This window comes from Podarcis muralis, chromosome 10 (genome assembly GCF_964188315.1).
Source record: "Podarcis muralis chromosome 10, rPodMur119.hap1.1, whole genome shotgun sequence".
In the NCBI taxonomy this organism is placed as follows: Eukaryota; Metazoa; Chordata; class Lepidosauria; order Squamata; family Lacertidae; genus Podarcis; species Podarcis muralis.
In genome coordinates this window covers 54,474,615-54,488,001 of record NC_135664.1, presented here as the reverse complement: position 1 = coordinate 54,488,001, position 13,387 = coordinate 54,474,615, and the positions used below count along the sequence as shown (strand labels likewise).

General features: G+C 40.0%; 1 protein-coding gene across 4 annotated transcripts in view; it reads left to right on the top strand.

The window, feature by feature from the left end:
• The window catches only part of KDM7A (lysine demethylase 7A), a 49,353-nt gene extending 37,015 nt beyond the window's left edge, over positions 1–12,338 (top strand). For 3 of the 4 annotated variants that reach the window (XM_028745615.2, XM_028745616.2, XM_028745618.2), the window contains 6 exons: positions 881–978; positions 1,768–1,916; positions 2,064–2,269; positions 4,470–4,552; positions 6,910–7,186; positions 7,854–12,338. In XM_028745615.2, coding sequence (XP_028601448.2) covers positions 881–978; positions 1,768–1,916; positions 2,064–2,269; positions 4,470–4,552; positions 6,910–7,186; positions 7,854–7,948 — 908 coding nt within the window. In that variant the 3' untranslated portion in view covers positions 7,949–12,338. The remainder of the gene's footprint in view (positions 1–880; positions 979–1,767; positions 1,917–2,063; positions 2,270–4,469; positions 4,553–6,909; positions 7,187–7,853) is intronic. The other variant, XM_028745617.2, reaches the window with a different exon arrangement.
• The last annotated feature ends 1,049 nt before the right edge of the window (positions 12,339–13,387 follow it).

Here is a 13,387-nt window from a genome sequence, read left to right as displayed (position 1 = left end):
GAAGTTTTTACTTTTCATTTTAGTTAAACCAGTCCTTCCTCTTCCTTCTGAACCAGAGTTCATGGCTAACACTAACTATACTTAGTTTAAACAAGCCAGCTTCAAAAAGCATGAGTTGAAGCTGACTTGTTTTTGAAACTGAAGTCCATTCCCTGGTTCAGACTGAAGCAGAGCTTTGGCTGGTTAAAATCCCAAATAAAAGCATCTGGAATCCTCATCTTGGCCACATGGGAGGGACACACAAGCTCAGGAGAAGGCAAAGTTCTTTTACACAGCACTATGCCATGGTTTAGTGTCACTTCCAGATGCAGCCAATATTTTAAAAAAAGGCTAAAGGTGGGTTATGAGTGTTTGTTAAATTCAGACATGGCTGTGTTCATAGACGTAGGTCAATGTCTTTGGTTAATTGGGAAATACATAGCTAGGAATATCTACGACTCATGAGCTGGATCTGTTGGGGACCTTAGTATAATGAGTTCAAGCAGTATGTTATCCCCACATAAATAAATTATTGTGACTGTCTATGATCACAGGAAAAAAGTCCAATTTGATCTAAGTAGAATTTCTACCGATAATTCCCTATATATGGAATATATAGTATTTTCTCACAATTACAGTGGCTTTCTGAGGCCAGAAATTAAATTCCTAAGAACTGGGAAGTAACAAATTACTTATAAATTACAAACTTTCATTCCTATACTGCTTAACAGTGGGCATTAAATTCTGTTTTTGGAGTGTGGATATGTGTACTAAGAGTTTCATTGTCTTCAAAGCAATGTACAGTCACAGGATGAAAGGCTCAGTTGGTAGCAGGAGCTATAGGGAAGTATGTCCAGTTAATATATGGCAAATCTAAAATCCCTCTGTTTTTCTCCTCCAGTGTTCTTTGAAAGTGTGAAATCAGAACTCAGGAATGGAAACTCAGAATACTCTGATATTTCTGATTCAGAAGAATCTGAGCCTGATTGCACTAACCAGGTAAATACAAGAGTGTCACAGGTGGTAGTTAAATGAAGTATTAAACATTAGAATTCAAAGGACATCTAGCTCTGAATAGTATTAATGACAAAAATGGGCAAGAACAGTTTGTGCATGGGGGTGGAGTTAGATGAAAGGTCAGCTAGTATAGATATAAACTGTTTTTTATGCTGACCCTGCTACAAATCCATTTTCTTTTTAAATTTTATAGATCTGCAACTAAAGTACACCAAGCATACATTTATGCAATCTTTTATTGCCTAAGACATGGCTTCCAAATAGAATCCCATCCCATCCTCATAACCCAACATCTCCTCTAGGAATATATATTTAGTCACCCTAACCTTAAGAATTAAACCACAGAGCCTAGGGCTTGCCGATCAGAAGGTTGGCGGTTCGAATCCCCACGACGGGGTGAGCTCCCGTTGTTCGGTCCCAGCTCTTGCCCACCTAATAGTTCAAAACCACGTCAAAGTGCAAGTAGATAAATAAGGTACCACTTCGGCGGGAAGGTAAATGGCATTTCTGTGCGCTGTTCTGGTTTCACCAGAAGTGGCTTAGTCATGCTGGCCACATGACCCAGAAGGTATCTGCGGACAAACGCTGGCTCCCTTGCCCTATAGAGTGAGATGGGTGCGCAACCCCAGAGTCGTCCGCAACTGGACCTAACCGTCAGGGGTACCTTTACCTTTAACCTTAAGAATTAACTAAGATTAAAATATGAAGTAGAAATTAGTGTAGAAGTTAATGGTATTCATTGTGTTGAAAGTTTTGTTTTCCTCCCACCAGCAAAAAGATTTCTCTCTTGAGGAGTCAGAAAGCTCAGGTGATGAGAAACAGGAAGTAACTTCAAATTTTAGAGAGGAATCTAAAATAACAAATGACCTCTTTCAAACCACACAGAAGCCATCTAGACATCTAGAAATGACAATTAAAAGGTGAGTAAAAAAAGGGTGGTGGTGGTGAACAATTACAAAGTAAATGGAGGTGCTTGAAGCAAATTATATTCATTGCTTTCTGTTAAATAGGAAGATGAAACATTTTAGTCCTGTGATACAGCTTTCTTCTTTCCTCTTATTTTTTAGGGAATGTCCTACCTCGACCAGTACGGAGGAAGAAGCTATTCAGGGCATGCTTTCTATGGCAGGATTGCACTATACCACTTGTTTACCAAGTCATATGCAGAGCACAGACTGCACTGATAGAAGAAGCTCTCTTCAGGAACACAGAAGCTATTCCAAAAGTAGGCATAAAGACAAGCTGTCTTCCCAGAGTCATAAAGCAGAATATGGTATGTTCTCTTGTAGATGTATATTATGCCAAAACTAAAAGATGCCTAAGCTATAGATTGCAAAAGTAGGCTGCATGGCTGGATTAGCTTGAAAGTTGCAGTCCCCTTCAGGGAATCAAGATCAATGGAATATCTGTAGTGGGTTTTTTTGGTCAGATTTAGATTTTCTAGCTTTCTAAGACAGCAGATGGCTCATGTGCTGCCTGTAGAAAAAAATAGATCCATCTGACTTCAGCTACTAGTGCACATGCCAGGCTAAAAAGGTCTGTGTAGTTGGGCAGACAGTTTCTAGTAAAAGCAAGTGACTAGACTGCTGGAAACATGCAAGGCCTACATTTCTCCATTACAACTTGAAGCTGGAAGGCATGTGCTTCAAATGCCCTTGTTTCTCTTTCTGATATTAAGTGCTTAAGATACTAACACAAGAAATCTGTTGTGGTTGAATTGATTAATTTATAATTGGGGGCATTGTGCAGAGATTTCAGCAGGTAACCGACAGATGCAGTGACTCATGCATTCTTGCATTAACAGATGGATTTATTTTTCCAGCTAGAGAGGTAATAAAACTCTAAGCATTCGTATTCTCAAATTACTCGATATGAGATTAGGAGTGTAAAAAACTAAAAACTAAAAACCTTACAGGGGCTGCTTATGGGATTAAAGACACCTGTGTGTTAACACTGTGTTTACTAATTCTACCACAGTAGGGTTCTTTAACGTCGTAAATACAACAATTTATATAGATTTTAATGATTGTGAATGAAATTTCATTGGAAGTATAAAATCCAGTTTAATACGATGTTCATTTAAAGTTGATAGAAAATACAGGAAAATATCACTAATCCAAGTAGCAGCAGCAGCAGCAGTAGGGTTTTTTACATTGAATTTTCCAAGACCATTATTTAGGCTTAAAATGAATTTTTTAAAATATAAAATTGAGACAATGGCCACATTCAGATGTAATGCTAAGCCACGAGGTCTCCCACATATTTCACTTCTGCTTTAGTCAAGCAGAGAAACAAACCATGGAATGGCTTACTTTGTGTCATGCCAGAACTGGTGCTTGTAGTTTGTTTCTCTCCATGTGAACCATGACCAGAAGCCAAGTCTTGTTCTTTGCTTCCTGATTGGATTTGTTTGGGAGAAACCAAGAGGCTTGGTGGTTCACACATGATGTTAATCTGGGTTGTTCCTCTGCTTCAATAAAGGAAGAGCATTCAGTCTAGGTGCAAAAGTGCACAGCTTATACACAGGATAACTTGCTTAATCCATAAGTCATAGCTTAGTACTTTGTCTAAACACAGCCATTACCAAAATGTAGCAAAATCAAAATGTAACAGCAGAATAATGAAGTGGTGGGGAAGCATAAAAATATGATTTCAGTAGTAGCTTGTTAATTTGCTGATTCTGGTTTTCTTAAATTAATTTTACTTAATAAATTATAGCCTTTTGTCGGAGGGAAGAAAATCATAGCGTGGTTTCTTTTATATATAAAAGAATCAACAGTGATGTGAATTTCCTTTATAGAAGTTGGTCAGAATTGCCAGTACTTTGCCCCAGTAACTTGTTTCACCAGTTTAGGGAGATAGCAAGATGTTTGCTTTTAGCAAAAACCCAGAAAGCATAGTAACTTGACAGCTGTGACAGCAGATGTTGTCTCAACTATAATCTGTTTGATGCTTTTCCACCCATCTCTATATCTATGGTTACGAAGAGATGCAGATGGCAAAGGCAAACAGTTTTGATCCAAAATGCTTCAGTTTTTCTGGTTTTGTATTGGGGAAGATCTAATGCTGTCTGAAGTATGAAAGGTGTGTACAAGTGGCACAAATGCTACAAGGATCTGATAAGTGTGATATGTTGGTGATCTTCCACTGTGAGCCATTACAATCACCACTGCAGATTGAAGCTAATCTAGTTTCCATTGTAGATTTATCTACCAGTAAATTTTAATACCTTTTGTATTACAAAGCTAGACCGTCCTATAACATTTTGGGCTGTGTTAGCATTCTCTTGCCCAAAGAAAACTGCAGTTCTATGACTAATAAGCTATTGCATTATTCTAGTAGGAAATTTGCCTCAGTGTAAAATTTGTTTTGTTGAACTTCTCTTGGGTTACTCTGGTAGTACACTAGGTGGAATCTGTAGGGGGGAATGAATAACATATAAAATATACTAAGAACTTCAAATTTCTGTTCAGGTAAGCACATAAAAGAAGAAAAAGATGTGGGAGCTTCAACATTTGCTTCACAATTACATGCAGTTTCTAAAGTAAATCCTCAGGTAAGATTATATTATGTGTCTAATAAAGCAGCTTGCTGTGTACTGTACACATTAAATCAGGAGTGGGAACTGGATTTGGCCAATTTGCTCTTGGCAGACTGCTTTTGACACGTGGGTGGGGATGCTGTGCCAATCATTGGGCATCCTATACAATTATGTGGTTCAACTTCAAAGGAAGAATTAAAATTTAAGGCCAATTGCAAGCCCGCTTCCTGCAGGGGTCAGCTCCGATTGAAAGCTGCTGAATGAAGCTGATCCCAGCAGCACTTGCTTTTGACACCAAATTTAAAAGGTGCCGGAAGCAAACTCTTACTTGCAGAGGAACAATTGGGAGCATGCTTTAAGGCTTCCCATTGTTCCTTTGCAGCCTGCCCCACACCTGACTTCATATAACATCCAGTTTGGGGCAGGTGGCTGTGGCTGGGGGAAACAGCCTTGTGGGCCTAGTTTGGGTCACAGGTTGGGGGTTCCTCAAGCTCACACTAAATATTCAGAGGGGTTCCAGATTACAGAATATAACTTTGATTAATTTCCCCTTGCAAGTGCGTGCCTCTGCTCTAACATGAATGTACTCTTTGGTGAAGGATGCTGTATAACTTGGACACTTAAGTATTTTTTTTGCATGTTATTATAAATAAGTGATAGTGTAAATAAGTAAGTAAGTAAATAAATAAATTTTTATTTATACCCCGCCCACCCCGGCCAAGACTGGGCTCAGGGCGGCTAATATCAAATATCAAATACATTAAAACACAATAAAAAAATAGTGTTTGATTAATTGAACAATTAATTATAAATTAGAATCAGGATAAAATTAAATGACTGCTAACACATTACAACCATGGGGTTGGGAACCTCAAGTATTCATCAGGGGTGTGCAGAATGTTGGTCCCACATGAGCCGATAAAAGGGCCAAAGAGGTAACTTACAGTGTCCCATGGGGGGGTCAAACTGGGCCCGGACCAAAGGCCAGGCGGAACAGCTCCGTCTTGCAAGCCCTGCGGAAGGATGTCAAGTCCCACAGGGCCCTGGTCTCCTGAGATAGAACGTTCCACCTGGCTGGGGCCAAAGCCGAAAAGGCCTTGGCCCTGGTTGAGGCCAGTTTCACCTCCTTGAGGCCTGGGACCTCCAAGATATTATTATTTGCAGACCGTAAGGTCCTCTGTGGGGTATACGGCGGTCCCGTAACTACAGGGGTCCTAGGCCGTATAGGGCTTTAAAGGTTAAAACCAGCACCTTAAACCTGACCCTGTACTCCACCGGAAGCCAGTGCAGCTGGTATAGCACTGGATGGATGTGGTCCCACAGCAAGGACCCTGTAAGGAGCCTTGCAGCTGCATTCTGCACCAGCTGGAGTTTCTGGGTCAGCTTCAAGGGCAGCCCCACGTAGAGTGAGTTACAATAATCAAGCCTGGAGGTGACCATCCCATGGATCACTGTGGCTAGATCAGGGCGAGAAAGGTAAGGGACCACCTGCTTAGCACGGCGAAGGTGGAAAAATGCCGCCTTTGCTGTAGCTGCAACCTGCGCCTCCATAAAGAGGGAGGCGTCAAAGGTTACACCCAAACTCCTGACAGAAGGCATTGGCACAAATTGAGCCCCCGCAAGAGATGGGAGTTGGCCCCCCCAACCCCATGTCATCCCGACCCAGCCAGAGGACCTCTGTCTTCGAAGGATTTAACTTCACCTGGCTCCCACACAGCCATGCAGCCACAGCTTCCAAGCATCTGGTTAGTGTGTCTGGGGCCGAGTCAGGATGGTTGTCCATCAACAGATGAAGATGGGTGTCATCAGCATATTGATGACAGCCCAGACCAAAATTCTGGGCAAGGGGGCACATAAAAATGTTTAAAAGCATTGGGGAGAGGATTACACCTTGCGGCACTCCACACACCAAGGGGTGCAGTGACAACTCCTCCCCTAGTGCCAGCCTCTGTCCCTGACCTGAAAGGAAAGAGTGCAGCCAATGTAAGACTGTGCCCTGAATCCCCATGTCGGCAAGGCGGTAGTCCAAAAGTTCGTGGTTGCCCATGTCAAAGGCTGCTGACAAATTTAAAAGTGGGATGGCAGGGGGAGAGATGCGAAGTGTGGCATGCAAGGCTGCATTGGTGTAGATTACACAAAGAAAGGAAAAGTAGTCAAGTTCACCTCTTCTATGGGTGTAGTCTACCCACATTTAAGTTCTTTGTTGTTTTCTGAACATAGTGTTGATGTTTTCATATGTTTGTAGGTGTCTCCCATTCATTCAGAATGTAGTTATTGGCTTCCTAGAACAAACTGTTTAAAGTTACAAAAACTGTCTTTCCGGTGGTGTATTCGTTGCATTCCAGAATCAAACTGTTCTTCTCCCTCCATAGGATACAAGTAAAGCTCAGAAATACTTCAAAAAGGAAGGTGTTTCTGAGACCAGTTATAAAATTCCAGAAAACAGGATCCATTTACAAAACAATGCTTTGAACTTCCCCCATGGCAAGTGCATCCAGGACGCGAGCTTGATTGAAGGGGAGTGCAGGCTAAGTGATGGCAGCCTCAGTCCTGACAGGCCATATGGTGAAACATCGTTGTCTGTACCGCTTCATCCAACTAAGCGGCCAGCATCAAATCCACCCCCTATCAACAATCAGGCAACAAAAGGTGGTGTAATCATCTGTGTTTATTTCTCTTAGACAGAAATCACTGACAATTGATTTTTGCAAAACAAGCTGTAGTGCATGGTTTAAATGATGTGCCCATTCAGAAAATGGGTTCCTACCCAGTCTGCAGTGCCACACAATCGGTCCTTTTTAGATGTTGAATTCCATAGTATTTCACGTGAGGGATTATGTTGTGCACATTTCTTTTTTTTAGCCTTACACACACTTATACTCTATAGGGCAAGGGCAATATAGGGTAAGAGGTGTTGTTGTTCTAGTTTTTAATATGTATTTTGTGCGGCACAAAATACATAATAACAACAACAATGGCATAATAATGACATCCCTTACAAGCCTGTAGTTCAGAACACTCCATATACATTGAAATGCATTATATAAATAAGGACTGGTGGTAGTTAGTATTGCAACCTCAAATTTGTACATTTGCCCTTCAGGTGGTTAGTATCTCACAACTATCTAATTGGAGTAGTAGTCAGTAAACCGGAAGAGTCAGAACAGAATATAGCTAGTTTCTGACAAGTTTCTGTTTCCTCATATTCCTGTCTAGGAAATCCCATGTTGTGCCAACATGGGGCTGATTTTACTGAGCTATGGAAGTACAAGCGTGAATGGTGGTTAGCAGTACCAACTTTTTCTTTCTTTTTCAGGAAAGCGTCCAAAGAAAGGAATGGCAACTGCCAAGCAGCGCCTAGGGAAGATTCTAAAGCTGAACCGAAATGGCCATGCGCGCTTCTTTGTTTGATGCAGTAGCTGCTACCACTGCTGCTGCTGTCCTTTTTATGCACGGACCAGTACTGAGGGGGAACAGTGCCTGGAGCTTCTGTTTTATTCCTCTGCTTGAAGCAGAATGCATGTACCTTATTAGAACACTGCCTAATGAACAAAAACTCAATGCTGCATTTTCACTGTGCCACACCTGCTCAGCAATAACCATTTGGGAAACAGGGGAATATTCAGAGAGACTATGGACTTGGGAGATGGTCTTTCTTCAGGGCTCAATCATTTTGTTGTTTCTGGTAGCGTCTGAGCTAATTCACGAACAGAAGCGTGTGATGAAGGTGGTTATCAATAATTTATTTGACAGATTTGATTTTTTTTTTTTTTGCAACTATTGAATTCATTTTAAAACTATTTATTTGGAAAACTCTTTGTGGGAATTATGATTTTTATTTTAGATGTTGAGAATGTGAAGGTTTTTGTTTGTCCTTAATGTCTGTCTGTCTTCCGTCTGTCTGTCTGTCTCTGTCTCCAGTGGAGAGCCACATGAATGATTTACTCTGCATTCAAACAATTGATAACAGGTATAGTCTTAAACATGGATGTGATGCATTAAGTTAAGGCACATGGAATCACATGTTAATTTCTGCTCTTTATATAAGCTCTTGACTGGCTTTTGTACTGACTTCTAAAGTACGTATTCTTTGCCAGTTAACCTTTCCCTTCTTGCTCCTCCCTCTTCCTCCTCTCATGTTTTGCCATTTGTTCTGGATGATAAATTGGCATAACGTTACTAAGAGCTCTTTTCACACGTGTGCTTCCTCCTCCTGCCTATTTGTTTCCATATCATGGAGAACGATTCATGCTAAGCATGGGTAGCTGTAAACCAAGGGTAGCACTACAGCTATTATTGATTTAAGTGTAGACACTTAAGATGCTTTTTTTCTTTTTTTGGAGGAAGGCTATTGCGGCAGAGTATTGCTCGTCTACACATGCCAGCCAATGAAAGGTCTTAAGTTTTTGTATATATGTAAATATGTTTCATAGCTTGCTAAAACTCAGAATGACTATTTTGCGTCATGCTTTGCAAATATCCAGTAGTAAATGCCAATTCTGAAATACATGTAAATAACTTAGATGATAAATTTGTATTTTTGTAATATAAAATTGAATATTTAAGCTGTTTTTGGAGGAAAAGGGGAGGCAGCTGTACTACTACTTTGGTAAGAGGGCTATTCAGTACTAAAGTGGGAATACAAGGGATACCGCTTTGGATTTCTTCTTCTGTTGATAAAGAGTTAAAGCATGGCCAAAGCTACTCAGTTGCTTGACTTCTTTTAACTTCAATAAAAACTTCCAAGCCTTCAGGTTATATCAAAAATAAAATATCTTAAAAGTCCCCAAATAGGACTTTTCTGTGCTTAAACAATTTTATATATTCAGTATTTGCTGCATCTATATGTGTGTATCTGTATTAAACTAGACATAATGACCTTTGTCATCTATCAGAATAGATATTAGTCAGACGTCCTTGGCTACTGCAGTTACTAAGACTTAGCCAAAATTCTCAGTGGAGACATTTCAAGGCTGCAGTCCTTGACAGAGTTCCTAACACTTCCCATTTAACTGAATAGGAATTAACTGCATAGCTACATGCAGAATGGTAGCCAAAATAACCAAGGTAGCAATCTTAACTTGGAAATAAGCCCCATTGTAATCATTGGGACTGACCTCTTGAGTAAATATGGTTAGTTGTGGAGTGTAAATGGATAAAAATAGGATAATGGGATTGTGGTGTGTCCTAGATTTTGAAAGTTACCACACATTTGTTCTTCACTCTTCTTTCTTCATCGAATTACAGTTTTCCCCCCAGCACTTGTGTGTCCACATTATGTAACTAAAACCAAACTGGATAAGCTGCATGTTGTCAGCGTTATAAACAGAGCCAGTTACAGAAAGGGAATTTAATACTAGCTTTTGGAAACACAGAAATTTACTGGTTAATCTGAAATTGCACACTTTTCAGTATTGGTAAGAGAAAATGTCGTCGTCCCCCCAGCAGTCCATATATATTTTATCTGAGCTACAGATCATTTAAGTTCTCAATTCCCTCTTAAAGTAAAATTACTTGTCCTTTTGGTTTAGACGGAAAAAGCAATTCTAAAGTGAATTTCGAAGCATTTGCGTTTCTTCAGTTCTTACTTTAAAATATTCCAGTGAATCCATAGTAGCTAGCAGATCCTATAACTGATCTACTTTCTCTCAACATATCTTGATTACTAAAATATAGCTATGGCCTTATTGGGTGATGGTGGTGGTAGAAGGGAAGAGGGTTTTTTAATGGCTGTTTCCAGTTACTTTTCTCATTCCTCCACCTCCGCCACCCCCACGACTCACTTCCATTGTCATGAGCATGCAAACATATTTTCATAGACTAAGAGAAATACTTTGTAGTTTCTTCTGACCTTTTGTCTTTCAAATACAAATCGAGGGAAATATCCCCTATTACCACTTTAGTAAGACTTTTACCAAAATGAATCTTTGGATTAGGCATTAAGATTAATTTTGAGGAAGGTAGAGTACATCAATTGTGTGCACCAAAATAAATTGCTCTGAAGCAATAATTATTTTGGTGGCTTGATCGAGACAAGTCTTGTTTGTGTGTTAATAACTTGCTTGATAGAGACCCTTGCTGCACCAGACTTTTATGTGTAATAGATTGTCTGAATTGGGTGCTATAGTCCTGACTTCATCATTTCACTTCCTTGAGGGACAGGGAGCAGTTCTAAAGCCATATCTGGCAGAAGGTGAGTGAACCTTATTTTCAAAGAGAAGATATTTTTAAATAACTGAAACAAGAGCTTCAGCTGTAGGGTGGAATTACAATAGACCTATTCTCTCTCGGAGTTGTAAGGTGATAGGAATATGTGAAATGAAATGTTTGGGCTTTGCCCAAACAAGAGAGAGAATCGAAAAGGGCATTGGTATACTGGTGTTTAGTGACATCCTCAGCCACATTTCACTTTATCCAATACTTACTGATAAAGCCAGCCTACAAACTAGCCTCAGTTGACTTCTGTGGTAAGATTTACCTATGCAATCAGTAACAATGACATACAATCATTTTCCAAACCATCTCAGAGGGGTAGAAGAAGAAGAGCTGCCTTTCTGGCCACAATCTGAAATGCTTACATCATGTTCTTCAGCCGAAGAGTACAATGTCATGGTCAGATCAAATAAACTTTACTTCGCCTAAGCTTTTAACATGCCGTAGACTGCCTTCATTTGCCAGGATGTGTAGTCATTAAAGAAACAAAACTTTGTAGGATTTGAGTCATGACTTGACACTTTTGCTTACTCTGTAACTGGTAGCTTGGAAGAAACCCCATGAGACCCAATGCTATAAATGACCAGAGAATCCCCTGCATAATGCCTCTCCTTGCCCACAATTTCTGTGCCACCAAAAATCTCAAGTCATCTTTTTGTGAAGAGAAGAAGAAGAAGAAGAACTTGCATTATTCATACTTCCAGACCATTAAAAACTGTTCATGGCCTTGGGCCTAAGTGAATCCAGGGCAACTTTATTTTGTGTAGTAAATATGAACTGAATTTAAGGGCCTTACCGTTTTGTAGTTTAAACTGGGTTCAGAGCTGCAACATCTGTTTTTCCCCAAAAAGGCAAAGATCTGTCTACAAAACGAACAAATCATGCAACACTGGGTGAGACTGAGACGAGCACTGATTAGGAAACGTAGCTGCCGCTGAAGCTGCGTTTCTAACTAGAAAAGGACTTTGAATATAAATTTTAAGCCATAATAGTTTCTTGCTGTGGGAAGGGAATGAAAAATCACTTTAAGAGATTATATTAATATGAATTATCACAGTTTTAACTTTGCCTGTGCTTTGGCATTTTTAAAATATTCATTGCATTTGAAAAAAGGGGTTAGGTCTTGACTATATTTACTAGTTTTGTAGTAGTGTTTTTGCTGATGTGACACCCCCCCCCCTCACACACACCCTTTTTCTACTGTCAGTCTGATTTCTAACTTTTCTGAATGTTTGTGAAATAGCTGTCTTTCTGCTTAGGGGGTTGTGTGTCCTCTGCTCCTTTTTACAGAAACACACTACTGTGTCGAGTGTTTTGGCTGGGAAATGGGATGCTGCAGCTTTAAGAGCATTTTTTTCAATTTATAACAGTGTTTCCCATCCCATTTTTGCCTGCAGGCAGGGAAAGTGTATGTACAGTATTTATTTTGTTTCAATTTTACTTTAATATTTGTAAGTTTATATAAGTAGCTTATTGATTTCTTGTTTGGAAGGACAAGTGGCTTGTTTAAATTTGTATTTGACCATAGTTTCCACTTCCTGTACTTCAAAAATACTGAAATTAAAATCTGTATTGCTTATGTTTTTGATTTCAGCATTCAAGTGTTTAATTTCAGCACACTCGTTCAGTGCAAATATTGGATGTGATACAGAATGTCTTGTGGGGGAAAAACCAAACTTAATTCCACTTCTATTTTTGATTTTCTACCTTTTTGAGCAAAGCTTGAGTTCAAAATGTACTCCCCGGATAGCAATACTAGCTTCACTTATTTCAAAATACTTTTATAGCTTTAGGTTCCCCCCCCCACCCTGTCAGTGCTTTCTGGTAACCATGCCAGCAGACTGGCACGATCAAATTTCACCTATAACCAGTTACCTCTATTTGCAGCGCCTTCCCTAACATCACAGCTTCTAGATGATTTGGACTACAGTACTTTCCGTCCCAGCCAGCATGGTTGATAGGAGCTGTAGTCCAACTGAAGGTCATCTGGTTGGGAAAAAGTGCCTTAGAACATAACAAACCTTGTTGGTTTCCTTAAGCATGTGAATCGGGCTTCTGACTAGAGGCTTGTCTGTTCTTTGACTTTAACACTATAGAGTCATAATTCACAGCAGAATGCAAAGATGCGGCTACGTCCTTTTTTTCTTAAAAAGGGGGTTTGTTACGTACTCACTTCATTTAGGCGTATGAAGTAACATGGCAAAACGATGCCTCCTAGAAAGGAACTTCTGCCAACTGATTAATTCTGGGAATCCAGCATCCACAGGGTTAACTGAAAAGAGTTGTTTCCAATCTAGGTTTTTAGGCAGAAAATAGTGTGGTGACAATGAGAAATTGTCTGGTGCTTCCTCATGTGGTTGGCACACATTTCAACAAGAAACACAGTGCCAGTGTGTGTTGAGAGCACCCATAATTGGGGTATTTAAAGGATTAGGCTACTCACCCTATACCAAAGATTCAGGAGATATCCAAGGGCCTTACTGTTCTTCCTGTTTCACTAGGAAATCTCCCTAGGGTTTCTGTTGTCCGGGTTAGTACGCGGGCATGATTCTGGGTACATGAAGAAGTGGACCCTAGGAACTGAACTACTAGACAGTTTAAGCAACTATGTTTGATGGATTGTTGCACTGGAGCAGG